The 26,907-nt window shown below is 42.5% G+C and overlaps 3 protein-coding genes across 6 annotated transcripts in view; 2 read left to right on the forward strand and 1 right to left on the reverse strand.

The window, feature by feature from the left end:
* LOC117231692 (transmembrane protein 132C) overlaps positions 1 to 21,010 on the forward strand; it is an 80,913-nt gene extending 59,903 nt beyond the window's left edge. Inside the window, exons 3-11 of one of the 3 annotated variants that reach the window (XM_033490363.1) lie at positions 421 to 564; positions 6,682 to 6,937; positions 11,209 to 11,352; positions 11,424 to 12,257; positions 12,560 to 12,998; positions 13,710 to 14,155; positions 14,848 to 15,128; positions 15,227 to 15,515; positions 15,587 to 15,778. In XM_033490363.1, the coding sequence (XP_033346254.1) occupies positions 421 to 564; positions 6,682 to 6,937; positions 11,209 to 11,352; positions 11,424 to 12,257; positions 12,560 to 12,998; positions 13,710 to 14,155; positions 14,848 to 15,128; positions 15,227 to 15,515; positions 15,587 to 15,640 (2,887 nt within the window). In that variant the 3' untranslated portion in view covers positions 15,641 to 15,778. Of the gene's footprint in view, positions 1 to 420; positions 565 to 6,681; positions 6,938 to 11,208; positions 11,353 to 11,423; positions 12,258 to 12,559; positions 12,999 to 13,709; positions 14,156 to 14,847; positions 15,129 to 15,226 lie in introns of all 3 variants that reach the window. The other 2 variants (XM_033490361.1, XM_033490362.1) reach the window with 2 other exon arrangements.
* Positions 21,011 to 21,159: 149 nt separating this feature from the next.
* On the reverse strand, positions 21,160 to 22,454 carry LOC117231695 (39S ribosomal protein L16, mitochondrial). The gene is made up of 6 exons (XM_033490367.1): positions 22,415 to 22,454; positions 22,279 to 22,347; positions 22,039 to 22,196; positions 21,833 to 21,964; positions 21,666 to 21,776; positions 21,160 to 21,574 (listed from the first exon to the last, which is right to left on the reverse strand). Exons 1-6 carry the CDS (start codon positions 22,452 to 22,454, stop codon positions 21,359 to 21,361), a joined length of 726 nt encoding a protein of 241 aa, XP_033346258.1. The 3' UTR covers positions 21,160 to 21,358.
* Positions 22,455 to 23,391: 937 nt separating this feature from the next.
* On the forward strand, positions 23,392 to 26,354 carry LOC117231694 (cyclic AMP-dependent transcription factor ATF-2). Of its 2 annotated transcripts, none has more exons than XM_033490364.1 (7): positions 23,392 to 23,775; positions 23,932 to 24,025; positions 24,113 to 24,258; positions 24,315 to 24,640; positions 24,721 to 24,937; positions 25,023 to 25,359; positions 25,434 to 26,354. In XM_033490364.1, exons 1-7 carry the CDS (start codon positions 23,725 to 23,727, stop codon positions 25,835 to 25,837), a joined length of 1,575 nt encoding a protein of 524 aa, XP_033346255.1. In that variant the 5' UTR covers positions 23,392 to 23,724; the 3' UTR covers positions 25,838 to 26,354. The 2 variants fall into 2 exon arrangements, with proteins under 2 accessions (XP_033346255.1, XP_033346256.1); XM_033490365.1 differs by having other exon boundaries at positions 24,116 to 24,258.
* The last annotated feature ends 553 nt before the right edge of the window (positions 26,355 to 26,907 follow it).

Genomic DNA, 26,907 nt, shown 5'->3' on the forward strand with positions numbered 1-26,907 from the left:
GCTCCACGAGAATTATTTCACCCTTGAACTCGTCCGAAGTACCGTATTTTCCGCGTTCCGACGTTTCCTTTTTCCTTCGCCTTCCGTCGTCTATTTTTCCTTCTCTCCCGCCTCCCTACAGCCTCGATGCTGATTTTTTAATTGCCTCTTCTCTCCTTTTTCCTCGCGGTTTCGATAGAACGACCGGAAAACGCTCTCGTTTACTCTGTCGTTTTTCCGTTTACATGGCATTTTCAAGCGACTGTTTGGCCACGTCGCGAATTTCGATAGAATTTCGCTCCGACCGATCGGATTTCTTCCTGCTTTCTGAATAACGTATTCTCTTTGATTCTCGAACAGACGGCGCAAAATAAACGAAATTATTCAGCGTTTAATATCGTTTAACATCGCCGTTGATAAAGATTTCGATGAATGTTACAGGGCCAGGGTGAAATCTGGCGTGAAAATCTTAGACGCCTCGTCCAGTAATCCCGACTGGATCGTCGACAGCAAGATCAACGCGAAGAACACGATCGCTACGTTCACTGCCAGGCGAAAGGAGAATGCTTCGCGATTACCAAGCGCGTAAGTACGTCGCTATTTTTGCTTTTCGTCATCTTCATTCGCGCTGTATTCTATCACGAAGATGGGACGAGCGATCTACGATGACTGGGCAAAGTATATCCGAACGTAAAAGTTTTCTACAGGAAGCGATCGAATACCTTCGTAAACCGCTGTAAGGATTAGGTGAGAAATGAAAATTAATCGAGAGACACATGTACTTTCGTTTTATTGCGGGAATATTCCAAGAAGAGAAATACCGTAGAAATGTACAAGCGCGTATCGATGTGCGAATCAAAATGACGCCCACATTAATAAAACATTTACGAACGATATTAAGAACGATAATACGACGAATTTATCTACATATGCCTATCTAAACAATTGTTACGTCGTAAAATCTGCCGAACAATATGCAATAAACGGAATATCGCGATCTACGACGTTCCTTTTCCTCGTAAACGTAATGACATTCGCTGTCTACGTGTCTCTTCTCCGATTCTTCCTCCTTTTCTTCGTGTCTCCAAGGATGTGCGAAAATCGGCTTCTACGTTGAAGGAACCTCTACGTGGATTCTTAGAGAGGTTCAGCAAGTTGTAAAGACTACGGTTTGTTCTTCTCCTCGGAAGAGGATTTGCTCACCGTATCATTGTCCTGTCCATCAACTTCCCTCTTGTATTTCCTCCTGGTGCACCCGCTATCGTCACCGTCGTTGTCGCCGTTATCGTCGCTGTCGTCGTCCTTCTTCTTCGATTTCTTGTTCCTCTTGCAATCATCGTCGTCACTATCGTCGCTGTCGTCGCTGTCGTCACTGTCGTCGTCCTTCTTCTTCGATTTCTTGTTCCTCTTGCAATCATCGTCGTCACTATCGTCGCTGTCGTCACCGTTGTCGCAGTTCTTCCTCCTCAATTTTTTCTTCTTCTTGCAATCATCGTCGTCACTATCGTCGCTATCGTCACTGTCGTCGCAGTTCTTCCTCCTCGACTTTTTCTTCTTCTTGCAATCATCGTCGTCACTATCGTCGCTGTCGTCGCAGCCGTATTTCTTTTTCGACTTCTTCTTATCGTCTTCGCTGTCGCTGGAAGAGCTGCTGCTGCTGCTACTGCTGCTGCTGCTACTGCTGCTGCTACTATCGTCGTCGTCGTCGTTTTTCTTCTTGGTCGATCGTTCCAGCCTTACAGAAACTTCTTTTTCTCCCTCGATCAACATCTCAGCTACGTCGATGGTTTCTCTCTTGGCCTTTCCGTTCACGTTCCTGGTTTTCTCCTCGTCGCTGCTACTGCTGCTACTGCTGCTGCTACTATCGTCGTCGTCGTTTTTCTTCTTGGTCGATCGTTCCAGCCTTACAGAAACTTCTTTTTCTCCCTCGATCAACATCTCAGCTACGTCGATCGCTTCTCTCTTGGCCTTTCCGTTCACGTTCCTGGTTTTCTTCTCGTCGCTGTTGCTGCTGCTACTGCTGCTGCTACTATCGTCGTCGTCGTCTTTCTTCTTGGTCGATCGTTCCAGCCTTACAGAAACTCCTTTTTCTTCCTCGATCAACATCTCAGCCACGTCGATCGCTTCTCTCTTGGCCTTTCCGTTCACGTTCCTGGTTTTCTCTTCGTCGCTGCTGCTGCCGCTGGATTCTTGGCTGGACGAGTCCGTAGATGGTTTCACGGTGGCTGTATTTCCCTCTGGTCCAAGCGGGCTCTGTTCGGCCAGTGGATACGCTTCGATGTAGATCATCGAGGCCACCACAGCGGACAGAGCGACGATTATTAATGCACTGGAACGCATGTCGTACTCGCGAAGATAATTCACCGGCTGAATCCGCGATATCGAACTTGGCGGCTCGTCTGCTCGCGGTCTTATATAGCGGCACTAACGGACGCCTGATAAGCTCGAGATAGAAAGAAGAAGCGACGTATCGGAAGAGCAGTGGTACTCATGGGAAGCTGATAGATCACTGGACCGGCCGAGATTAATCCGTTATTGGATTATTTCAGTATCGCGATACAGCTGCGACCCAATATTTCTCGCAAACGTAATTCCAAGTCGTAGTAAATTTGATCGCTTCTCCAGACAGTCGTTCGCCTTTGTTTTCCTCATTTCTGCACGTACACACGTTCGCGTTATTTCGAGTAACAAGCTTCTTGTAAACTTACGTAACGTATCTTTTTATACGCTTCGATATTTTTATACGTGTTGCGTTAACCTCTTGTACATGGAACCTTATTCCGTGTATGAATTAAACAAATATGAACTATAAAAAAAGAACTCACGTATCGACATCGTGCGGAAGCTATCTTTGCTCGTCGAACAAACGTATCATGACGCGTCCAACATCTTCGCATTCCGGACGAAAAATTGTTCGCACGCGCGAGACTAAAAATATAGCAGCCGTTCTAGGAGATAATTTTCTCTACAAAATATGTAAAATCAAATGTATGGATGTGGCAGCGTAGACGCGTTTGCTTTCGTATCCGAACACTTTCTCCAGTGCACGAAATTATAGAGATACCTGTTAGAAGCTTGTTGAAAAAGCTAACGCATCGATACGTATCGATGGAAGAATCATCTTTGCTCCTCGCGTTTCAAACTATTTCTCCGTAGCGCGAAACGAACCTACCAGCATCTGTTCGAGCAGGTTAATCTCGAAAGGTAATAGGGTTTGGAAATATGCAAATGACACCATAAAGGAACGGTGGAAAGGCAAGAGAACGAGGTGAGACCGTGTTTGGCGAGAGTCGGAGAATGATTTTATCGCGGTCGAGAATCGAGGCGCGAAGCGTTCGTTTCGGCGTAGTTTGGGCAAAAAGTAAAAGTAGTGAGTATCACTGTATATTAGATGATGTTATCGCATCTAACCCTGCGATGCTCCGATTTAATTTCCTCCCCTTTGCCCCTGTACTGCTTCTACGTATTCGCGGCTTCATTGGAATCAACAGTTTAGTACTATGATATTGGATCATCGGTCGTGAAAACGCTAAACACGCAACATCGAGACCTATGCTCTCGATAAAACGTATATAGAAACCTTGCTATCGTTACCAGGAATCAAACTCCATCTCGACTCTTCTTTCGTGCATCAGCTTTTCTGCTAATTTTCTTCCATTGCGTTTCATTTTCAAATCCAATCGTGTTCGCGTTGTTCTCGCCTTCCACCGTTCTAAATCCCATTCTTTCTTCTACGAGACACCGATAAATCTCCTAATCTTTCGCTCCGTTTGTTTTTGCTTGTCTCTATCGCGCCATGCCATCCGGAATTGCTCTCGAATCGAAACAAAACGACGGAGTAGAAGACGGCAAGATTTTTCTCATAAACGAGGAAAGTGAATGAAAAGGATCAGAAACTATACTATTCCTTAGGACGATAATTGAAATAGATAGGCGAATAATGTACAAAAGGTGGAACGATATAGTGGAATCTAAAATTTATCATTAGCCAACACCCACGTGGGTAAAGTTTGAAGATATTTACATTTAGCGCGAATATACAGGGTGGTTGGTAACTGGTGGTACAAGCGGAAAGGGGGTGATTCTATGCGAAAAAAGAAATCGAAAATATAGAATAAAAATTTTTCGTTCGAGGCTTTGTTTTCGAGGAAATCGACTTTGAATTTTCGCTCGGTACGCGTGCACTTTATCACGTCTCGTTATAGTGGATCTCACTGTAGATCGTTGTGTCGATGGAAAAATTAAAAAAAAATTTTTATTCTATATTTTCGACTTATTTTTTCGCGTAGAATCACCCCTTTCCGCTTGTACCACCAATTATCAACCACCCTGTATATTTCACAGAGATTACGAAAACATTCAAACATTAAATTATCCACTATATTAATAAACCATGATATTCAGTGGCACTATATTTAACATTTGTTATACGTTTAAATGCACAGTATACTAATTTCTCGCCAAACATATGTTTATAATAAATATCTCGCAATTTCCATATACATTTTCAGATTCGTTCCATATTTTACCAACATAATCGTGACGGTCGTGTCTCGTTGCACACGCTAATGAAATTTCAAAATGTTTCACATAACGCGTACAATATGGACATAAACGTTCTCTATGGTTTTTCAAATATGTTCGTGAACCAGTGTAGCTTGCATCGAGCGTAGAATATTATTTTGCGCTCTCGAGTATTGGAATTCTCATCAAGACAAATCTCTTTGTGATTTCGTAGACCGTAAACTTCGAGGCATCTCAAGATAGACCGTTCTTCTCTTCAATTTGTGAAAACTGATGGGAAGCACGCTTGTTCCGAGTCGTAAATCCTTCGGTAATAACCGTCTGTTCCATGGTGATCCTTGTTCACGGTCAAACGCAGACGGATGGGTCGTTAACGCGTGTTCGACGGAATCGTGAAACGCCGCCGACTTTGTAACACAACCGTGTTGCGCCTCGCGTTACGTAACACCAACGACTTGTAACTAGAAATACCCTCGACGCGAGTTACTCGTCTCGCTGATTGTTCGGCGAAATCCTCGTTAGTTGCACGGAGCTTGAGAAATGCCGGCTACGAGGACGCTTTAACGTAACAACTTACCCACGTCCGCTTCTCTAGTCAGGACTGTTTCACTGTGGATGAACTTCCACGTTTTACGCTTGGTTCTTCTTCTGTCTAGTTTTGGCAAGTCTTATTCGTTAGTTACCTCACGGGTGTTTGAGTTTGCCGCTACGTTGAGTCTATCGCACACCCCGCCGGCCATAAGTATCAGGACAACTAACTGGAAAATTTATCTATCGAGAATTCTAACAAATTTTACTTGGTCGTTGCGATTCCAACAAATTCTAGTCTATTTATTTTTTACTTGTCTTTTATATTTATTATTACAAACTAAATTATTATCGTATCATACGTTTTGTGTGTGATACGGCGAGGCACGTGCGATGAAAAAAATGACAGATTTATATTGAAGTATCCAGAAGATGGATAACAGCAGTGGAAAATATCAATTTATATAAAATATCATCGTGTTTGATGGTTCCCTAAACCTTTGCGCTGCAATATGCCTCGCGAGGGGACATCGTAAATCTAGCAAACAACTCGGATTTCTCCTCTGAGGGAACACGACGAGATTACTGACGATTATGTAGCAGGAAATTACACGAGCCAAACATTTTTATGAAATATACCTTCCCTCCAAAGTTTCGTTTCACGCTGCACGAAAAAAAACAAATATAGAAATGAAACGTATACTCAGGTATACGTAAGAGTATGTTAGCTGGTAGTACGAAAGTCTTCGCAGTGATGTCGGTGCTGTGACACGGCGACGATATAGAGCGTTTCTCTTCCCAGAAATTCTTTCTGTTTCGTGATGTAACGTAATTTCTATGATGTAACGATACTTCGCTATCGCGGAAACATACACGAGCTGATTATTGTAGCATTCTAAGAAGAATACTTGCGAAGCCGAGGACAGACCGTATCGAACAATCGAACCACACGTATCGGATGCAATTTTCCTCTCTCGTTTATTCAGTTTGTAAAACAGTGGAAAAATGAAAACAAGCGAGAGTTACGATATAAGCGGCGGTGAGTTAGATTTAAACGTTTATGCGGATATTGCAAAAACTATGTTACGAGAAAGCAAGTAATCGATGCGGAGAGAAACAGTACAGTAGCGATAATGACGATGTTCCATTCGGAAGTAAGCGAGTGAATATAATTTTGGTTTTCGTTATTTTGTAAGAAGCGTGTGTAGACGATCAGCCGAAAGTTTCCGAATGCAAAGGGGTAGATTAGTGAGCAACGTTCAAAAAAAAAACACCATCGTGTAATATCCCAGATGCGATAGACGAGTCTAAAAATAAAATTCTAGAATATCAAGGGAATCGCCAAGGTGACTAAACAAAATCATTGACCGACAGACGAACTTCAAAGGGAAGTAGATCGGTATCCCGGCTCGCGGCACTTTCATGAAAAACTCTATCTGCCATGGCTTCGTCAAAGAAATCGGTTCTGTAAATAGTTCAGCCCTTCTCCAAATACGCTCGACACTCCGTGGACGTTGGCGTTACGCGAGGAATTGGGGCGTTTCGGATATAAACGGCTGGCGATGAATCTGACTGGCATCGGGCGGCTAGAATTACTGTCGGGAAACAATCGGGATCCTGTCACTGGGAACGCATCTTTGTCATTTGCAGATCGGCAGAGGAGATCCTGACGATGCTTCTGGAAGCGAGCGAGGAGGGGGTGGAAGGGAATTGGGACGGTGGTCGAATCGTGTGGAGCGTACGCTACGCTTTCGACAACGGCTCTCAGCTAAATGGGATGGATCAACAACGACTACAGCAGAGACAAATGCAACACCATCATCATCATCACGCGGAGAGGCGAAAGCTACAGGTTCGCCTCGAAATACAGAAAGACGACATTCAGGCCGTGCTGCCTATATCCAAGGTGAGCTCTCTCACGTGCGCAAAGTTTGCCTTTCTAGCGTTTTCTTTACGATAACGTCGAGATAATGAAGATTACTCGACTTTGACCGAGATACGTTTCTACGTATTCTCTGTTCTATGCTAGGTAGGAACGATACAACGTCGTTCTAAATTAAAGATCTAAGAAGACATTTCCATCAACGTACTCGTACTTGCAATCGTAAGTTTCTCTACGAACATGCAATAGCTACAGAATGTATGCACGCGTACCTTTATTTTTCAATCAGGTGCCTTTTCGCCAAGCTGTACGTTTCATTTTCTTTTCTAATTACACGAATACGAATTTTAATACGCTTGGACCTAGTTAATCGGCGAATCGTTATCGCGTCAGATCACCTAAATCTGAATTCAATGAATAAAATTCATCGAAATTTCAAGATGTTTCTACAGATTTTTACGCTTGTGTTTCTCAGGCCACTGTATTCTTTTGGAAAGTAGTACAAGGACAGTTTCAACTTGGCACAACAGTCTCGAATGGTACTCAGTCACTATGGCTGTCCAATAATCTCTCAAATAACACGTTTCGCCACTCGGAAGTATAAATTTTAATTTTCCCCTGATTTTACGGCCACTCTATATCGTTTCCATCCACGGTAACCTTATATAAGCTGCTTAAGCTCGTCGAGATAAAAACCTTGTCTTCCTCGAGGGGGATGAGACTGTAAGCCGGGGAATCCTGAATTACCGCAATGGTGCGTGCATATCCCTGAAGCCTGGTTAGCTACGCCACGAAGATTATTCAGCGTCGCGTGTATTCTCTAACAAAATCTCGACGACGAACCTCGTTGCCGCTTTGTTGTTCGTAAAATTCGATTGGTCACAAGAACGTTGGGTGTTTGTGTTTGCGATCCGATACGCGCGGTCAGAGGTTGGAGAAACGGTGGCGATAAAGAGAGCTTCCTGGTGCAATTCCTGTCGGGGGACACCATCGAATACGTGCCCGACGATTTTCATTCCCGCCAACTGTGCCTGGAACGTGCACCCGGAATTCCACAGCGGAAACTACGATGGAATTCCACGAATTCGCACCGGTTAAGAAATAAAAGAATCAACCAGATGGAGAGAGAGAAAAAAGAGAGGAGGGAGGAGAATGGGGCGAGTACTAGTCTCCTACGCGAACCAATATCGGTACTCGTCGAACCGGCACGATTTTTAGACCAGCCAACCCTCGTTTTCTGTCCTTCGACGTATCCGCCGCCATTCTCGAGATCTCTTGAAAAAGAATCCGCTAAGTTGGCCGATAACCGCCGGCAAAAGTGCCGATCGATACGGACCTGTACGTGGCATATGTCCTCGTGATCCGTTCTTTTTCTTTTTTTTTTTTTTTTTTTTTTTTTTTGTAAAAACGGAAGGCGTTAGAGGGTGGAAAATACGACTTCGGTTACAGAACTTTGCAAGAAATAATAATGTACTTTATTTATGTAGCGTAATCTTCTAGTAATTATGGTAGAATCGAGAAGAGAGCGATCTGTCGTGAAAAAGTAAATCAGAAATCTGGAATAAGATAATTTGCGAGAAAATGGAATTTGATAATTTATCGAGCAATGTTAACCGAACGTGTTGAAACTCTGTTCCGTAGAAAATGAAAAACGTTATTCTATATTTTTACCTTTTTTTCCCCGTGTACCTATTCGTCATTTTTTTTTTTATTCGTTTCGGCACAGAATTTTGGAGCACAACGATGTTTAACACGTGGTTGTTCCATTTTCTCTACCTAACGCACGCGTTTACACAAATCATCGTAAAAGCATACGTGCTGTAGCTACGGAATTGTAGCTGATATAAAAGCAACGGTATAAATGTGCGACTCCGGCGGCGAAGTAAGGTTTCGATGCCGTTGCGAACAATAAGTCGCAAGAAATGACATCAGTCTCGTTACTTTTCTAACACAGCACGTATTTCGCCGGGTGACAAAGAGAACGAAACGACAGTCGCGAAATTTAGTTTCTTGCGCCGAGAGAACGTCTCGAAGTTAGTATCTGGGTATTGTCGTGATATAGTCTGAGACTATGTCGTTGATAAACTAATAATGGCACGCGGGTAGATTTCCTCTTGGCAAAAAGACACCGCCATTAACTCGCAGCTCTCCGGCCAAAAGGTTTAGCGATGTAGTTTTTCCTCGAGATAAAACAGGGCACGTCCGTGTCCCCGACTGGTTTTTATCACCGGCCTCCTGGTGATACGTCATTCGGAGAAATTTATTCGATTTATTCTCGGTTCTTCGACCGAGATTTTGGAAGCTTGGCGTACCGAGGTTGATTGATTTCGGTGTTAGTTGCTTTAACTTCGCCGCGTTTCGGCATCGATCCGCAACTCGCGAATTAAACGACGTGAAATCGGTCAGTTTCTAAAAGGGGTTAGAAGGCGGGGGTGGAAGTGCGCTGTGTACACGACAATCAGCAGGAGATTCGTGCACGAGCTGCCTAATTGATTAATTAGTTCGTTAATTCGCTTACATATTCCTTTGAAAGGCTGGCAGAAGGGGCAAGTTGTCGGAAGCTTCTTGATTATCCGTACTCTAATTGCTCGTTGCCTCCGCCAGGCGGAAGGAGGGGAAGTTTTTAATTAAAAGAGACACCCTCGTCGTCTGTTCGCACTCGGCAAAGCTCTGCCGGTCCGGCTTAACTCTATGCAGCATCTATGCCGCGGCTGCTTTTCGCGTAGCTGGCCAAACGCGAATCTCCACGCTCGTTTAATCAACGAAAAGAAAATATTTTGGCGGAAGGCCGACGACGGTACGGCAGCCGGGCCGGGCGTATAAATATTTAGGCCACGAGGATAAGAAATGCAGCCTGGTTATCCAGGAATAGTAGCTCGCTTCGGACGACTCGTGCCCTTTGACGCGGTGCAGTACCTTGATAATGCATAACTAAATCTTGTACACGGCCGAACAGCAGAACGGAGCTAAGTAGATCAGAGATTCCTGATAAAGTTCGGTAGTTCGAAGCCGACTAACTACTCGACTTGGTAGAGAAGAGGTTACGCAGAGTTGGCGGAGTTCCTTGGAACTTTGGCTCTCCGTGACCGGATAGCTGCGTTGCGCTCGATGTTTGTTTTAAACGCAGTTCCTGCTTCCACGTGCGGTCACGGATTTCTAAAAGCAGCTTCCCTGACGACGGTTCAATGAGATTTTGGCTGGAACAAAAGGGGCGGCTCTGCTGGAATTCGATCGCCCAAATGCTTTTGTTATCGAGACGATCGCTAAAATACCGTAACTGGCACTCTCACCCTATCTCGAACGACCGTAGCAAACTCGCCGATGCGAAGGACGAAAATAAATCCCGTGGGTGTTATCCGGACGAATTTTCCAGCGAGAAAATTCTCCTACGTTAAATGGAGGATTCGTGCAAGCAGGAAAAGCGCCCATACGCTTCCAAGTCTCGATTCGAAGTCGCGTGAATCGAAAGAATATCGATGACCGGAGGGAACACTTTAGAAGAGAAAGTCCGATGAGCCTGTGCTATTCGGAATGCACTCAATGGCAGGTTTTTTGCGCTCGCCTAAGATCGAGCTTATCGATGCCAACCAGGGGCGCGGGTTCAAAGATATATATACATATATATAGATATATACATATATATATATATATATGTATGTAGGTGGCATGAACGCACACGTAGAACCGAAGACAAGCGGGTGTAGGTGGACGGATAGAGAGCCGCTCGGGGTCAGAGATTTAAATTCCCTCGCTGCAATATCCGAGTCGTTTGATGTTCCTTCCAAAGGGCAGACTGTACGGAAGCCAACTTGGAAATGGCTTCTCGTGCACCAGGCTGCTCTCGTCTCTCGTCCTGCCGTCCCCTTTCCCACTGAATGGCCGTTCTAAAGTACACACACCGCCAAGGAATATGATGTACAGCCAACACGTAGAATAACTTCCATAACGATACGACTACATCTCTGTGTACGTGTGCGTGCGCGTGTGCGTGTATACCTGTGATACAGGCGCGTGTATACATATGAAATGGTGGAGCAACGCTGACGGACTCGTCTAGGCCATCGAGGAGACCCTTTAAAAGCTTTTCCCTCGACTGCAGACCGCGACCATCCGCGAAACTTTTCTGACAGCCCCGCTCGGGAGCAAACAAAAGCTTCCAACGAACAAGGGACGATCGCCGTTCGCTAATACGACCGAGCGACTTTCCTAAATGCAGTTGGAGAACGCTTTAACAAGATCCCCGAGGAGTCATAGAGGCAAAGGCGACGCTTTAATCGAGTTCATTTTCGTCGTAGAACTGGGAGGTGATGAACACCGCGGTGTTGACGGGTCGCCAAGTGTCCCAGGGGATGAAGGTCTTCATCGTAAGCCAGGCCGGAACCGTCGCCGACGTTACGCTGCAATCCTCCTGTCACTCGGAGGACGAGAGTGTGCTTAAGGTACGCGACTTTCCGTTTCCAGCTTTACGAGAAGAATCGTTTCTGACAAGGTGTTACGTGTTGTGTTACAGGTATCATCCTCTTGTAGCAGCGTGTACGTGGACGGCACGGAGATACGTGGCTCCAGCAACGCGTCAGTTCTCGTTAAGTACGGTACTTACACAGGGCTGGCTAAATTCACAGTTTGGATGCCGGAATTCCCTTTGGAGATGACCGTGGCGGACACCAGATTAAGTCAGATTAAAGGCTGGAAAGTTCCCGAAGAACACGCTGTAGGGGCGAAAAGCAAGCGTAGTCTGAACTCCACCAATTCACGTTCCAACGAATCCAGCACGAAAACCAAAAAAAGGAGCGCCGCGGAGTTGGAGGACACTTCGATGGACATCGAAGACGCGGATGTGATTTTGGAAGAAGACGAGCAGGAGGAAAGATTTCGAGGAACCGATAACGGATGGGATACGATCAATTCTATAGATAGGGGATCTTCTACCAATTGCAGACTACGATTCCAGCAGAGTCCTATCGAAGTACACGCGAGATTCCTGGCCACCGACCACGATTCAGGAAGAGTCTCTTACTTCGTGAATCGTCGTACCTGGTTACGAGTGACAGATCTGGTGAACGGAATGCTTCGAGTTTCTGATCCCAGGATCGCTGACCTGTTACAAGGGAGAATCGTTCAAGGTCGTGGAGTGGGTAGAACGGAGGTGCAGGTTCTTTCGCCGATTACGAGCAAAGTAATCGGCGCGAAGGAAGTGCGAGTGGTTAACGACCGTGTGGCGGTCACCAGGTTGTCAGTTAGAGTGGTGTCTGGATTACAACTCACTATTAGTCCGGACACTGCTATAGAAAATGGATATGTCGCGGAGACGTCGGTGACGAGGAAGCTGACTGCTCAGTATCAGGTGAGGTACATGTTTCTCTTGTTAGCGTAAAATATCTATCGAGTAAGAGATCTAGCTGCGAGGAAGAAACGATCGAATTTCAATAAGGAAATTCGTTATTTTCCTCGTTAGGGATTTCTATGCAGATACATCTTTTCGTCGATACGATTAACGAAACCGCGGATCTATTTCGTTCGCTAAATATTAGAAGTAACATTTATGATTTGAATATTTTCTTGCATTTATTTGAAAACAAAGCTTGCTTCGGATATTTTTACGCGGCAACCGGATTATAATCTTTCGCATTTCTGCATCGAACATAGGAGGGACTGCTGGATATAGACGTGGAATTTTCTGACGGTACGAGAACACCGTTGAGAGAAATCGCTGTGAACGACTACCACTTGTTAGTGGAGAGTCTAGACCCGGAAGTGGTGGCATTCGCTCCGATGGTCGCTTCTCATCATCCTCGAGTGATTGCGGTCGGCGAAGGGAGAGGCGATTTGTTACGAGTCAGTCTTCAATTGGCCGACGCCTGTCGTCTAACCGGCAGGAGGTCTGGAAAAGGATCTCAAAGAGCGACCGCGGCAGCCCTTGCCAGCGCTTCCGCCAACGTTGAGGTGGACTTTGCCTCGAGCGATCTTCCCAATCGACCCGAGTTCGTACAGAATGACGGAGGTGGAACGGTTGGCTCTCATCATCACAGAGAAAGGAAGACCAGCAGGGGAGAGATGGCACCTGATTTGCACGACATTCTCATCGGTAAATAGATCCAGTTCTCCTTCGTCGCACGCTCTCGCACTCTTTTTCTTTTCGATGAATGCCACTGTATATTTTGGTAGCGCTTCACGTCCTCTAACTTCCATCCATTTCTATCTCCGCCAATCTCGAAACTTAGCGTAAATCGTGTCGTTTGTTTTATTATCGGTCGTCCAATAAGTCCGTGTCGCGTGATTAAAACAACCGAAACGACGAATTTTATGAAATTTAGATCAGAGCTAGTGCCTGAGAGGAGAAGATCAGCGAATAATAAGTATTTTGATTTCTAGATAAATGATCAGGGCTAACTATTGTAACGACCAAATAGCCAAAAAGAATAAACTGCTCGGACTTATCGGACGAACAGCGTAACAGCTTCTTTCGCTTTCCATCGTTTCTTCGTTTGAATCTCCGTTGCTCGTTACTTCGCCATCGCTTCGAATCTTCTCCATCGCTCGATCCTGTATCGCTTAGCGAACTGACGGGTCCAGTGAGCGTGCGTACGAGTAATATGCGAGAATTCTTCGACCTGTCAGCTTCGACACGCTCTCTCTTTGTCCGTGCATGATGCAAAGCATCGATGTCGCTTTTCTGCAGGCAGCTGGTCGCGCGGGAGGATACGCAGCTAGCCGGGAGCTGCCTCGTTCTCTACTTCCAGTACTCGTTTCTCACTCTTCTCCTCTCTCTTCCTGTCTCTTTGTTTTTTGTGCAAAGGGCTACCGCTGAAAGACGAGAACGGGCACGAGCACGAGCACAAGCACGAGCACGAACCTTTGGTGCAGGCACGGCAGCACCGCACGGCTATAGCTAATGGCATGTCTTCAGGAGGAATGGGCGGTGTTGGGATACGGCATCACGGAGTAAACCGTGTGAGCCCACTCGAGATCGGAATGTACGTCCTTCTGGCAGCCTTCTGTTTCGCCATCGTCGTCTTCCTCATCTCCTGCGTGGTCTACGCGAACAAGTTCAAGCTGCAGCCGCTGGATTCTCCGCTACCCGGGTCAGCGCTTCCGGTACTGTCAGGAGCAGCCAGGGCCAGAGCAGCCGCCAACCAGCTGGCATCGGGAAGAAGACCTCCCAGAGAGTCTACCACGAACGCGCACGATTGGGTCTGGCTGGGCAGAGCCACTCTCGAGAGAGCCGCTTGCGGACCGCAACAGGTATCAATGCTATACATTTTGACGAGTCTGAAGGTCGTCGTCCACTATGCGATATCATAACGCGCGAACGACGTCGAATCAACTTGCACGTATTCGCAACTATCGCTTATTCGATAGCATAGCATCGATGCGACAACGATCTTAAATTATTTACACGTCGATACTATTTGCCAGCTAAAGCTGTCGAGTTTGAAGGCTGAATTTCATACGTTACACAGGCATTTAATTAAAGGGAATATTTGGATTAAACAAACAAATATTTAATTCCAATTTTTTCAGTAGATTTAATTGATATCTACGTGAAATGAAAAATGCTGTTATACATGGAAAGTCGAAGCTCGCAACGTTTTTCCAGTAATTGGACGAGTTTAATGATTATAAGTAAGACAGTCAATGAAAATAATATCGTAATATGGCAGGCACAATAAATAAGAGCGGATATTTTTGATGATTCACAAGAAGAACCAAACTTCCTGGAAAGGATCCTTCTTATTACCTGTAGGGTCGGGAATAAAGAGACAGAATAGAACGCCTACTCGTGAACTATTTATAACACAGTCGCTGCCAGTAACAGCAAGATAACGATGTTATATCGTTCGTGCGCTGTGCTGTTATTCGGGCCACGATATTTAAGCCCCTAATTTTTTCAGCTTCACAAGCGAATCGAACTAAATCGACAATTTGTGTTTCAGGTAAGAGTGACTAGTAACCCCCTAGCTGGCGAAAACGAGGGAGAAGCGAGTGAATTGGCAACTTGTTTCGACAATCCAAACCACATCGAGCTGCCTTCGGCGGGACAGCGTAGCAATGGATCAGGGCCGATAGATACCACGACTTATTGCAAGAGGGACAAACTGCCACGAAACAGTTTCGCGACGAAGCCCGTAACGAAACCACCTACGGTGGTATCAGGAACTACAATCGCTACTTCGACATCTATGGCTACGTCCACCGTGGCATCCGCACGAAACGAGTAATTGTTTTATTTTATTTTATAGGAGAGCAGAAGGATTAGAATCTAAATGCTTTCTGTCGCTCGAAATATAAAGTAACTGGTTTATCTTAACGTAGCAACGATGACGTCCCACCACCCTTACCACCGCACGGAATCCCCGTAACCTCGGCGATGGCTTCAACGACTGCAGCTGTTCCCGTCGGCGCAACGACCAACAACAACGGCAACGAGGACTACAAACCTCCCGTACCACCACACAGAAACACAGGGGTGATCGTACGACTACCGGAAACACCTAGGAAACATCGTCACAGAGCTTCGAGTAGCAGCGCGGGCGCTCATCATGGGAACAATCAGCGGCACAGCAAGCAGATTCACCATATCAAGCCACACGGTAAAGCTAGAGTAGGTAGTCCGAAAGAGAACGACGCGGAGGAAGAGGAGTTTGTGGAGCTAGTGACTCACGATGACAACAGGCATTCGAAGGACGCGAGAGCCAGAGAAGTGAAGAGGGCGACGATCGTCGGTAATCCAATGTTCTCGTCGTTCTCGACGAACGCGATCGCCTCGTCCATGAACATGTCCAGCCCGACCGTGGCCTCATCGTCCTCGTCACCGCCTAACTCGTCGCCGTCCTCTACCGCTTCCTCTTCCTCGTCCTCTTCTTCGTCGTCCGCGTCTTCGTCCCACGAGCAAGAGGAATCGGTGGCGTTGGACGACCTGAACCTGGGCATGGACTACAACCAGATCATGCAGTACTTCGACAACTTGAAAGAGTCGAACGCCTAGGTGATGGCGTTCGGCCTTGAAGAAGGCCGAGTAGTCAAGGTCGATACGAAACCCCGGAACCCTCGTTGAGACTAAACGGCATAGCCGGATAACGAGCTCGGCCGCGTTCTTCGCTTCCTCTTTCGCCGCGTAGCACGTTCGCAATGGAGAACCAAAAGGGCCGAGCTCGCGCCGTTCGAACGACGCTCCGGACGTTTCGTATTCTAGGCTATAATCTAGTCAGCTTCCTAGCAGCACATCAAGAGTATCGCGCAAACGCATGGACACGAGACACGTTATACAGACATACATACACAGATACATATGGGCAAAGAGAGAAAAAGATAGACGCGAGAGAAGCAGGTGCAAGCTGTAAGAGGCGCGCGTATTTCCAACGCGAATTGTCGCGAATCGTACAATACGCGCGACTTCTGCTTGTAATACAGTGTACGCAAGGAATGATACACGCGCGAGAGCACACGAACATTCGTATATGTATACACACACACACACACATGTACACACACGCAGAGGCTTTAAAGATGCGATCGCCGGTGGCCGGGGTGGTGTAGGTAGATCGCGCGCTCGATTCGACCAGCTTTTCCTTTTCTCTCCTCGACGATCAATCGACCGCCGATCCTCTCTTCCGCCTCCGTGCACTATCGATCTCTCGCTCAAGCCCTTCCCTCACGCCAATCGAACAAACCTCTTTCCCTCGTTCCTGCCACGCGACAGGGCATTCACCAAAAAGTGGCCGGACAAAAACCGACTCTTTTGTCTCGAAATCGATCCTCGGCTTCGATAGCGACGTTCAAACCGCACGAATGCCTCGTCTTTTTTAGTCGTCTTTCCATACCTTTTGTGTTCATCCGTGCTCTATCTATCGTCGGTTCCTAACGATAAAGATAAAGCTTCTCCTGATGTTTTTCCCTCAAGGTTTTTCTGCTATTTTACCCGTTTTATTTCCAAGTATTCGCTAGCGCTCGAGTCTTCCCGACCGTAAATTCCAGTCGTGGGCCGAGATCGATATCGGAATGAACGATCGTCGGGCACAGGGCCATTTACTCTTTTTCCAATCTACATCGGGGGAAACGTAATATTTATTCGATCGTCCGTACGTCATAATGTTTGTAAATTTTGCTTTGTAAGACTGTGTACATATATATATTATATATATATATATATATATCGCGACCTAGCGCATGTTAATTATGAACTGTAACAGATTACGAAGTTACATTTGTATGGCAAAAACTCCATAGAGCAAACTAACTCGCATATCTAATCGCTCGACGGAGCCGAGCGAAAACGCGAGCACGGGCCGCGTGCACCTTTCTACCTATCGGCGTTTCCCGTCTATTCTAATCCTCCTCGTTTTGTACGGACCTTACCGAATCGCTCTCTTCACGCGAATCACCTATTTGCCATGCGTACTTTAACCTGTAATTTTCCACACATACACACACGCGCACACGTACACATACACATACGCGCACGCATATATAGACTTATCTAAAAACCATGGAAAAGTCAGAGTTTCGCCCAACGATGAAACAACGTATTCTGAAATCTCCTTAACTTGTTAACCGGAGAGTTCGAGCAGACTCAATTTTCTGGAACGTAACGATCTTTCGATTTATAAATATTCTGTCTTTTAATGCGTCGTATCGTTTCTGCTAAAAATAAGTTACGTCACATTTATATTCGAAGATTACATGGGGAAAAACACGATGAGTCCATTCTTGCTGATAAGTTCCATTTTTTTTCGATTGCTAAACAGAAATACTTTAATTAACGCGATACAATCGGAAAGGGGAGCCGCGTTGCAAAACCAACGGCGCAATTAATTAATTACGACCGTCAATGGCTGTCAGTGTTTCGCTTGTTTCACTCGTTGAAACTTTTCTGAAAATATTGCGAATCTTTCCGCGTTGTTGAAGCGAGAACGAGATCGCTATATATAAATGCAAACACGCGTAACACGGTTAAACAGAATTAATTGCCAAGAAATGACCTGCTTAACGAGTTAAGGAAAGCCGAGCCGTGTAGATTATTAGAAGATTTGCGAGCTGCGAAGTGGGAAACGCTAAACTCCTAGACGAGCTCGCACCGGCCCGAGACGCTGCTCCGGTATCGCTTTTAATTACCATTCAACCCATCGATTGGATTCCGCAATTGTCCTCGTACGTGCCACCGATCGCGAGTGCTCGTTTTAAACGCGTCGCGAGTCAAGGCACGTGCTTCCCCGCGTGAATGCGAGCGTAATCGCATCTGTGCCATCGTTAGTTACATCGTAGAGACGCGTCCCTCGTCCATGTTCGTCTATACATATACAAATACACGTTTACACCCAGAGAGAAAGAGAGACTGGAATGGAATGAATCTGTATGAGAGAATATGAATGAATGGATTAGAGAGATATGCAAATGCAAAGTACACGCACACCTTATAGCCTTCGTTCTTCCGCACTGATTTGATTTACACTTGCGAATCCAATCGCACGCCTCATTCTTCCCTGCGATCGTCAAAGATCATCCAACAGGCAAACCCATGTCCGAGACTAATCATTTTTTACTCTTATCAAGGTCGATAGGAATGGATACTTAAGAAAGGAAGAATTTTCGTGAAATGATTTTCCTTTAAAAATACGATGGAATTCGTCGGCTATTCGTTGGTACATAAAAGAAATAAATGAACTTAGTTGATATCTGACTAAGCTAACCCCTGTTATACGAATGTATATTCTTATAACGAATGTGCAATTATTCGCTTGTATCGCGAATAAATTCTATATGAAGACTACCGAGTCTTTTATAGGAGAACACTGTCAAAGTTCGATAGCTTGATAACAACGTAGGAAACAATTTTCCTTAACGTGGGTTGCCTGTATGTAAAGGATCATCGAGTTAAACGAAACGATTAAATCTTAAGGCGAACAGCCAAGGCGCGCAGGAATCGCAGCAATCCGATCTATAAACCAACGGATCCCTGAAGGGTCGCTCTATCTTATATAGGCATTTAAGGACTACGTGTCTAAGTATGTATGTATCTGTAAGTTGTGTGTTAGCATGTCAAGCGTGGGATATAGTGATGTAATGCCGATGAACACAATGAAAAAAAGAGAAAAGACGCTCGAGTCGGCGTTGAAAAGAGTGGAGGCGCGTCGACGTGGGCCACGCACGTTAACCCTTTGCGATCTTACGTCGACTAAATAAGAGAATTATTTTATTAATCGTATTCTCGTTAAGGCCTCTACATTTCCTAATCGATCGTCAATAACGTTTATTTAATTAACTTTCGATTTCTACTAACATTCCTTCGTCTTTCTTTTTTTTTTTTTTTTTTTAATTCGTACATCGTGTCGTGAACGAATGTCCTTACCTTTAAAGATAACTGCAAAGGGTTAAAAGGTGCTGCAGACAACGTAAGATACCCCGCCGAGAATCTAGTCTTATAGCGTAACTAATGCATTAATTAATAAATACTAATAAACGCGAAGCGCGATCTACGTTGCCTTTCGCCTGACTTAAACGTATCCTCGAATCGTCTGGCGGGTTGAAGTGGCGTCGTTATCGCAGCTCTGCCCGCGGCCATCCTTTCCTTTTCCTTCGAGGAGCATCGAGAGACGACTCTTCGTTCCCGAGATAGCGAGTCGTTAAAACGAATCAATCATATCGAGTACCGTGAGTGAGAGACGCGCTAATTACACTTACTTAAACGTATGCCAGGGAATCTCGTCCTTCGGACGAGACGAGAAAGGAAAAATGGACGAAAACATCCCCGTAGGACGAGGAATCCCCCCGCGCAGAGCCGGAAAAAAATAGTATTTACGATAGAAAATAGTGGAGAGCTTGCGAAGCTGTTTCACGCGAAACGAACGCTGTTGAATGTTTCGCTTGCCGCGATGTTACAGAGAAAAAAGAAAAAAGAAAAAGAAAAAAAGGAAGAAGCGAAACCGCCCCCCCGATTCGCCGTTAAACACTATCAACGTACAAACGATCTTACAGTTACTATTTTTTACTTAGAATACTATTTCCTCCAGCTCTGGCCACGGCCAAAACATTGTATATATATATACGCATTTCCTTGTTTTATCGTTCAAAAGTCAGAAAAATGTAAACTCGCGTAAGAGAAACTGTGTGACGTTCCTCGGCTCGCTTTTGGTAACTTTATCCGTTCGTTCGATCATTTTCGAACGCCTTTCGTGATCGTTTTGCGATTACAGAATGGTGAAAGTGAAGCTTAAAGCACGATGCAACTCATAACGCCGAATTTTATAATATACGATACTATCTCCAGGAGCTTTGTTTGGCGCAAACGAAATCCGCACGTCCTAGAGGCGGAAACATTCTCGCACAGGGGGCACCCTGTTTAAGTCGAAACTGCCGGTCTCTCTTTTCTCCTTTTTTTTATTTTTGATAAGTTCCCACCGATCAGGGAGGATTATATTATAAATATATAAATATATATATATACATATATTGTAATAGAATATCGTCGCAATGCTGACTCTGCATTCACACACATTCCTCAGACACGATGTCGCTGTATCTACGTTAAGTGTGATAAATGCGGATAAAATAGATAAACGATTGACGAGGCGTCGACGGCAATGACGGCGACGGCGACGGCGACAAAACACGACGAGGACGGCGATGACGACCGCGTCCACGACGACGATGGCAATAATCGACGATGCTCTCGCGAATCACTATCCTCTCGCTATACACATATCTATTTATCGTTCTTCTAGCTGGCACGGATTTATCGTAAAATCCGTTACCAAGATCATTCACTTTGTACTTATCGATTAGTATGTATATTTATTGTATTATGAAAATGATTATCTTTAATCTATCACGATCATAATCATCGTTGCTGTTATTGTTATTGTTATTGAGATTGTTGTTGTTGCTGCTGCTATTGTTATCGCTGTTTTCGCCGCGTTTCGCCCTGTCGTTTGGGGTTGCCGTCGTGGTGGACGTCGCCATCGCCATCGGCATCGGCGTAACCGATACGCTAATTAAACAATAAGATACGACTATCGCCTACTCAATGTACAATATGTAGTATTTACCTGTTGTTACCACCAAACCGTCATCAAAGATATATAAAATATTGTAATTGTAACACATCGGTATTGCTCGAATTCTACTTCAATCCTATCCATCGTTAACGAATACACGTACTAATTCTAGTTACACAAGGTAAGTAATGGCGCGTTACACGTCGAAAATGGATTCTTAGAATTAGACGAAAAAGAATGAAACGAAAACGATAATTCGTATACTACGATTTTTATTTGTTCCTCATTTATAGATATATACTTGATTGATATATAATTCGTACTATTCTCTAATAAAGATTGGGTATAATATAGTGATTAAAAAAAAAGATAAACAAACACGAGAAGATACAAAAATTAAAAAGACATTTGAGTGTTTTAAGCAGTGTATATTTACAGCTATATAGATCTTAAATTAAACATACTCGTTGAACCATCGCTTGTCATATTTTGAGATCCATTTATGACAACCAAGCATATTATTCTGAATGATATATTTCCAAGTCCATGGGTTTAGATTTTCCTTTTTCATTTTTTCCTTGTTCTCTGCCATTTTGTCCATAATTTCTTGATTAACTGCCATAGCAGTACATGGCAATCTTTTCGCAATATTTTTTAAAACGCGTTTAACCTAAAAAGGTCATTTGTAATATCGCGTGCTATATCAAAATATTAACAGGTCGATAACAGGTCGAAAGGTTACAATAAAATTTTGTCAATACCTCAAAATATTCAACCTCTCCTCCAACTTCTATAATAACTTGTCCTGCTTTTACTGGAGTAGCATAATGATCTATACTTCCTTTACCAGCACCCATCCGTAATCCATGGCCCTATATTATGTATAAGTTAAAATTAGCATCTTCGAATGTCATTTCATATCCATTACCTTCTTAGTAATAGGTTGCCAAGGAGCAGGTACTCTCCAAATTGCAAATACTTTATTGTAATCTACATTTCTCAAAATTGTCATACGGATCATTTCAAAATTGTTATATTTCAGTCTGCCACCACCTGTTGCCTGAAAAAAATTCACATCTTTATGTTTAATCAAACACATATATAGTCTTTCAATTTTACTGTTTATTCGTTTACTATTATGCCATATTGTCTGTGTAAAAGGGTATTATGATATTCTTCTGGACCTCGCATTAGCCTCAATCTTTTTTGTGTTTTATAAGGGCGTATTTGAGGTGGATACTGAGGTACTTTTGGCATAACTTTGAGCTTCATACGACTAGGAAATTCAACATCTATGAAGGATAATTATTTATTAATAATATGTATACACGTATTTTTTGTTCTATTTTATAACAAATTAATCATTTCAAATACCACTAAAGTCAGTTGGTAATGCACAAGATTTTACTCCGGCTGCTGGTACCGACTTAAACACACAATGTGCTATAAAATAATGCAAATTAGTAAAAACGAAATATTTTAGGAAGGAAATAGTTGTAGTAAAACTTACGTGACAACAATAATGTTGAGATTCTCCTACACACTTGCATCTTCACAACGGTTATATAGACCCTACTCCGTTAAAAAATATTTGATCGTATTTGCTTTAAAAAATGTTATGTTCTAAATTTTTTAACCTCAAACTTCTTTCTGATTGTGAATATTGCCTCGGTATTTAAAAAATAGCACCTCCGTTCAAAATTCTAATATATTTGGTATTGTAATATTTCCAGTTTGTTTAACACGTTTCTTTTACATTGTATTTTTCATTCATAATATTGTTAAATGTAAATACATAACCACAACACAGCATGATAGTTAACTAAAAAAGATCACCAACCTATGCACCACAAATAACACTAGACTCACTTTGGAACCACAAAGAAATCAAACATGATTTAAAAGTAATCGTAGAAATATAAAGATCATAGACAAAGATAGAGTACACAAGTCATATGTTATCGTGTAAGTGGATACGAACGGCGATGGAAAGAGAAAACGATAATGTTTGAGAATGGTGGATGCTGCAAGGATTTTCAACAATTAAACGCTTTGTTCATTTGCAAAATAAGATTGATTTATTGACTGCAATTTGCAAATTTACGATAATCGTACAATTTTACAATGAGTTCATAATTCTCTGTATAGTAATTTACGTAATTGCGTAATTTTATCAGAATTTGATTCCGTTGCTTGATGGAGCTAAACAGCTCTGCTTTTGTAAAACTGGCGATCAAAATGTTATTCGTTTTCAAATCGTCATTAAGCGTCTACTTTCCGTAGACCCAGTACGCACATCTATTTCCACCCTTCTTCGTGTATTCGCATGTTACTCCCACTAAAATCATCGGAGAAAAAATGTGTGTATAGTTTGATCGAAAACCACCGTTTAACCCAAGAGACGGTAATACGTGGAGAGTACTTTTAGTTGAATTTCTCTCATGCTATTAGCAACCTCCCTATTCATCTCTGCAAGCAAGTAGTAAAATGTCCCTAGATACAAATTATGCAACCTACCATCTGCCGCTCTATCTTTTTATAATGAAAGACTGTTCATCTAACGTTGAAACAGCTGATATGAGTCGTTGTGTCAAAACATTTTTGGAAACTGTGTGTATTGTTCTTTTCCACGTATTTAGTTCTGAATGACTTGGAAAGTATAAAAGAACCAACACTAAGCAAAAATATGTATGATCTATATAAAAGTGTCCAAAAGAATGGTGCCTTCTGGCGAATCGTGCCGTGTCACAACCTTCTAGGCTTCATTTTTCTGTTATATCGTACCACCTGTGAACCGTTGCCATAAAATAGTGATTAATAATGGCACACAATGAGAAAATTTTTGCTTGCTCCTCATCCGGTTGCAATATGGTAATGAAGATATTTATATATTTATGTTAAAAGTAGTAAACATTTTGTTTTGATATATTTCATTATAAATTTGTAATTCTTCCTTGTATTAAAAGAAGAACAAGAATTTCTGATTGCTTGAATATATCATTTAATCATATTCCACTTATTCTACAGAGTTTTGCAAACGAGGACCAGTTATCAGTTCATAAGAAGAAACATGATATGATGTTAAATCTTGGAAATAGTTCCAAGAATGGCAGTTTTGTTGGTAGGTTGCAATTGAAATAAGTTTAATCATTGAATTATATTTCAAACATAGAGACAAGTAAATAAGAGATGTCTATACATTTTGCAGCAGATCAAACACCAACGCCAACACGTTTCATTCGAAACTGTGAGGAAGTTGGCCTATTCCAAGATTTACAAAATGTAAATCCTTTCGAAGAAACTTTTAGGAGGGCAGTGGAGTCTGGGAACACTGGCACGCTGGCAGTACCAGAGGTAAATGATGAAATTAAAATAAATTTCAATATCTCATATTACAAGTATGTCTCTAGGCTGGAATTACGGATGATACTTTGCATACACCGCACATATTTCCTCACATAGCCGACGTGCTGTCTACTAGCAGTCAAATGTTGTCAGAAAATTCAGTGCAAGAATGTGGAAGCATCTCGATCACTGAAAAAAGCACAGAGGAAAAAACTACCATTCATACTGAAGTTTGCAGTACAGTAAAACTCACTGAAACGGATGAACAGAACTTAATGAAGGAAAAGTTAACCATTGAACGAAATGTGACCTTAACAGAGAATGTTATCGATCAAGTTACGCAAACGCCAATAATGCCGAAAGTTTTACAAGAACAACCTAGTCCACAATTGTGAGTAATTTTTAAATCTTCTTTTCATCCAAAGTTTGAATGTTCTCGTACAAATGAATAAAGAATATATTCTTGTAAAGATTGATTAACGGCGAGGAGGTACAGTTACTACTAAAAACGGCAGATGGAAAATTAATGCAACTCTCAGCAATTCCAGTTTGCGATTCTGTTGGTACAACAAACGTGCAGTCATTGAAGCAACAAACGGTTGTCATAAAGACGGAACCACTTTTGCAATGTAATACAAGATTGGAGTCCAAGAATCCAACGGTTTCTACACTATCTTTAGCAAAAATGGTATTTTAATATATTTAGGATATATTTCAATAAAATATTTTAGTTATCTCGCTTTTGGAAAATAATATTTTTCGTATAATTATAGAAATTAAAACAAACACTAACGAAAAGTTCACAAAATTTAAAACCGAATAGCAATTTCTCGAAAGATGAGTTAAATAATTCAAAAAAGAATAGAAATAAAACGGTAGAAGATCAATTGAAAAAGAAAGAAACTCTCGAACGTAATCGTGCTAGCGCGATGAGGGCAAGAGCTAAAAGAAAAGCGTGGATACAGCAGCTGGAAAGGACGGTTACCAATGTGAATGAGACCAACGTGGCTCTAAAAATGGAAATCAAAGTTCTACGAACGGAGGTTGCTAAATTAAAAACGCTTCTATTGGCTCACAAAGACTGTCCAATTACAAAGGCGATGCAAAAAGGTAATAGAATAATATGAAAATAATTACTCACTATTTGTTTTATTTTTTATTTTATCTTTTCATGTTATTTACAGGAAATGGTATAATACTTGGTCCAAAAATAATATCCGTAAATTCTGATACTATAACAAACCCAGTTCCAGTAGCATCTGCGATAAAAAGGACGACCTTCTCTTCCATGGAAGTGCCTATTACACCGAAGAAAAAATTATCTCTAGCAGTCTCGAAAAACCCTATAATATTTCCAAAAGTAGATTGCAATACAAATTTATCAATTCCTAATGCTACGTTAATAAAAACAGTACCTACTTTAAAAATTATGGGTGTCGGTCAACTATTAACAGAAAAGGAAGAAACGAAGCAAATTTTTATTGTACAAAATCCTATGAAGAAAGTGGAGAATCCTACTAGGCAAATAATTCAAATTAACCCTAATTACGAGATTGATCAGAGCGCGTCAAAGACTAATGAACCGTGAATGTAATTTATCGGACACTTCAAAATTTTGCTCAAAGGTATAAAAGACAAGTATCGTAAATAGTCGTTAAACAATTTCAGTTATACTAATTCTCCGTGAGGAATTGGCGTAGAATTACGAGCACGTCGTAATTCGTAATTGGGTTACGACTGTTTCAAATTTCGCGCGTTGCGGTTGACAGGAGTTCGACGGGTTTCATACTACAAGGCGTAACGATTCTCTTTTATTCACGCGATATGTTTGAACTCATTTAGGTTTAAATCAGCAAACAAGAGAGGAGAGAACAGAGGTGCTGCATTGATACTATTGTTTCATAATAGGTAGGGCAAGAGTATCATCCCGGAAATTTTCAATTTTCACACAGTGCCTGTCGCGTGTATATCTGCGGGTGCGTCTGTGAAAGAAATCATACAAGTATTTATCTATTATAATAAATAGAGTATTTTTTCTGGTAATGTTTTTTATCCACTTTGTTTTACCTGATTCCATCATTCTAGAAAAATATATTAATTAATGATTATATAATTTTATTGAATAAATTTTATAAATATTTATTATACAGTAGGTTTCCTATTCCCTTCCTGCCGGTTAATCCGAAAATATATGTATATGAATTATTTATCGCTTGTTAATAAAAAAGCAAATACATATACCTACATTTATCTATTGTTTACATGACATAGATGTAAAAAGATGAATATATAACACATTAGTCTTATAAATTAATTTCCTTTTTACATAGACCTTTTACATAGACGTTTATTCACAAAATACATCTCATTCTCCGACATAGCTATCAACGTTGAGATACAAGTGGTTTTCTATGCCAAAATACCTGGAAAACGTAGGAAGCCAAGGAAAGGTTTTGACTTAACGCATACAGACGACAATCGATTACATGTAAAGGTGCGGAATTAATTTTAACATCTACTACTTACACAGAATAATGTTTCTTAAATATTTTTTTCTTTTACAAAAATGTTGACAATTTTTCCCTTTCCTTTACATTTGTTTTTTCACACAAAATGACGCCTAAATTTTCTAATCAGCAGTTCAATTTTATTAAAAAT

The sequence above is a fragment of the Bombus vosnesenskii genome, unplaced genomic scaffold, assembly GCF_011952255.1.
Source record: "Bombus vosnesenskii isolate JDL3184/JDL3185 unplaced genomic scaffold, Bvos_JDL3184-5_v1.1 scf7180000013273, whole genome shotgun sequence".
Taxonomy (NCBI): Eukaryota; Metazoa; Arthropoda; class Insecta; order Hymenoptera; family Apidae; genus Bombus; species Bombus vosnesenskii.

Excerpts from the sequence above, each read along its gene's own strand:
- LOC117231695 (XM_033490367.1), bottom strand. The coding sequence starts at position 22,454 with ATGCAAGTGTGTAGGAGAATCTCAACATTATTGTTGTCAC. Across the intron at positions 21,777-21,832 it reads GGCAACCTATTACTAAGAAG|GGCCATGGATTACGGATGGG; the intron begins GTAATGGATATG and ends TACATAATATAG. Across the intron at positions 21,575-21,665 it reads GAGAGGTTGAATATTTTGAG|GTTAAACGCGTTTTAAAAAA; the intron begins GTATTGACAAAA and ends TGACCTTTTTAG.
- LOC117231694 (XM_033490364.1), top strand. The coding sequence starts at position 23,725 with ATGGCACACAATGAGAAAATTTTTGCTTGCTCCTCATCCGGTTGCAAT. Across the intron at positions 23,776-23,931 it reads CCTCATCCGGTTGCAATATG|AGTTTTGCAAACGAGGACCA; the intron begins GTAATGAAGATA and ends CTTATTCTACAG. Across the intron at positions 24,259-24,314 it reads GCACGCTGGCAGTACCAGAG|GCTGGAATTACGGATGATAC; the intron begins GTAAATGATGAA and ends GTATGTCTCTAG.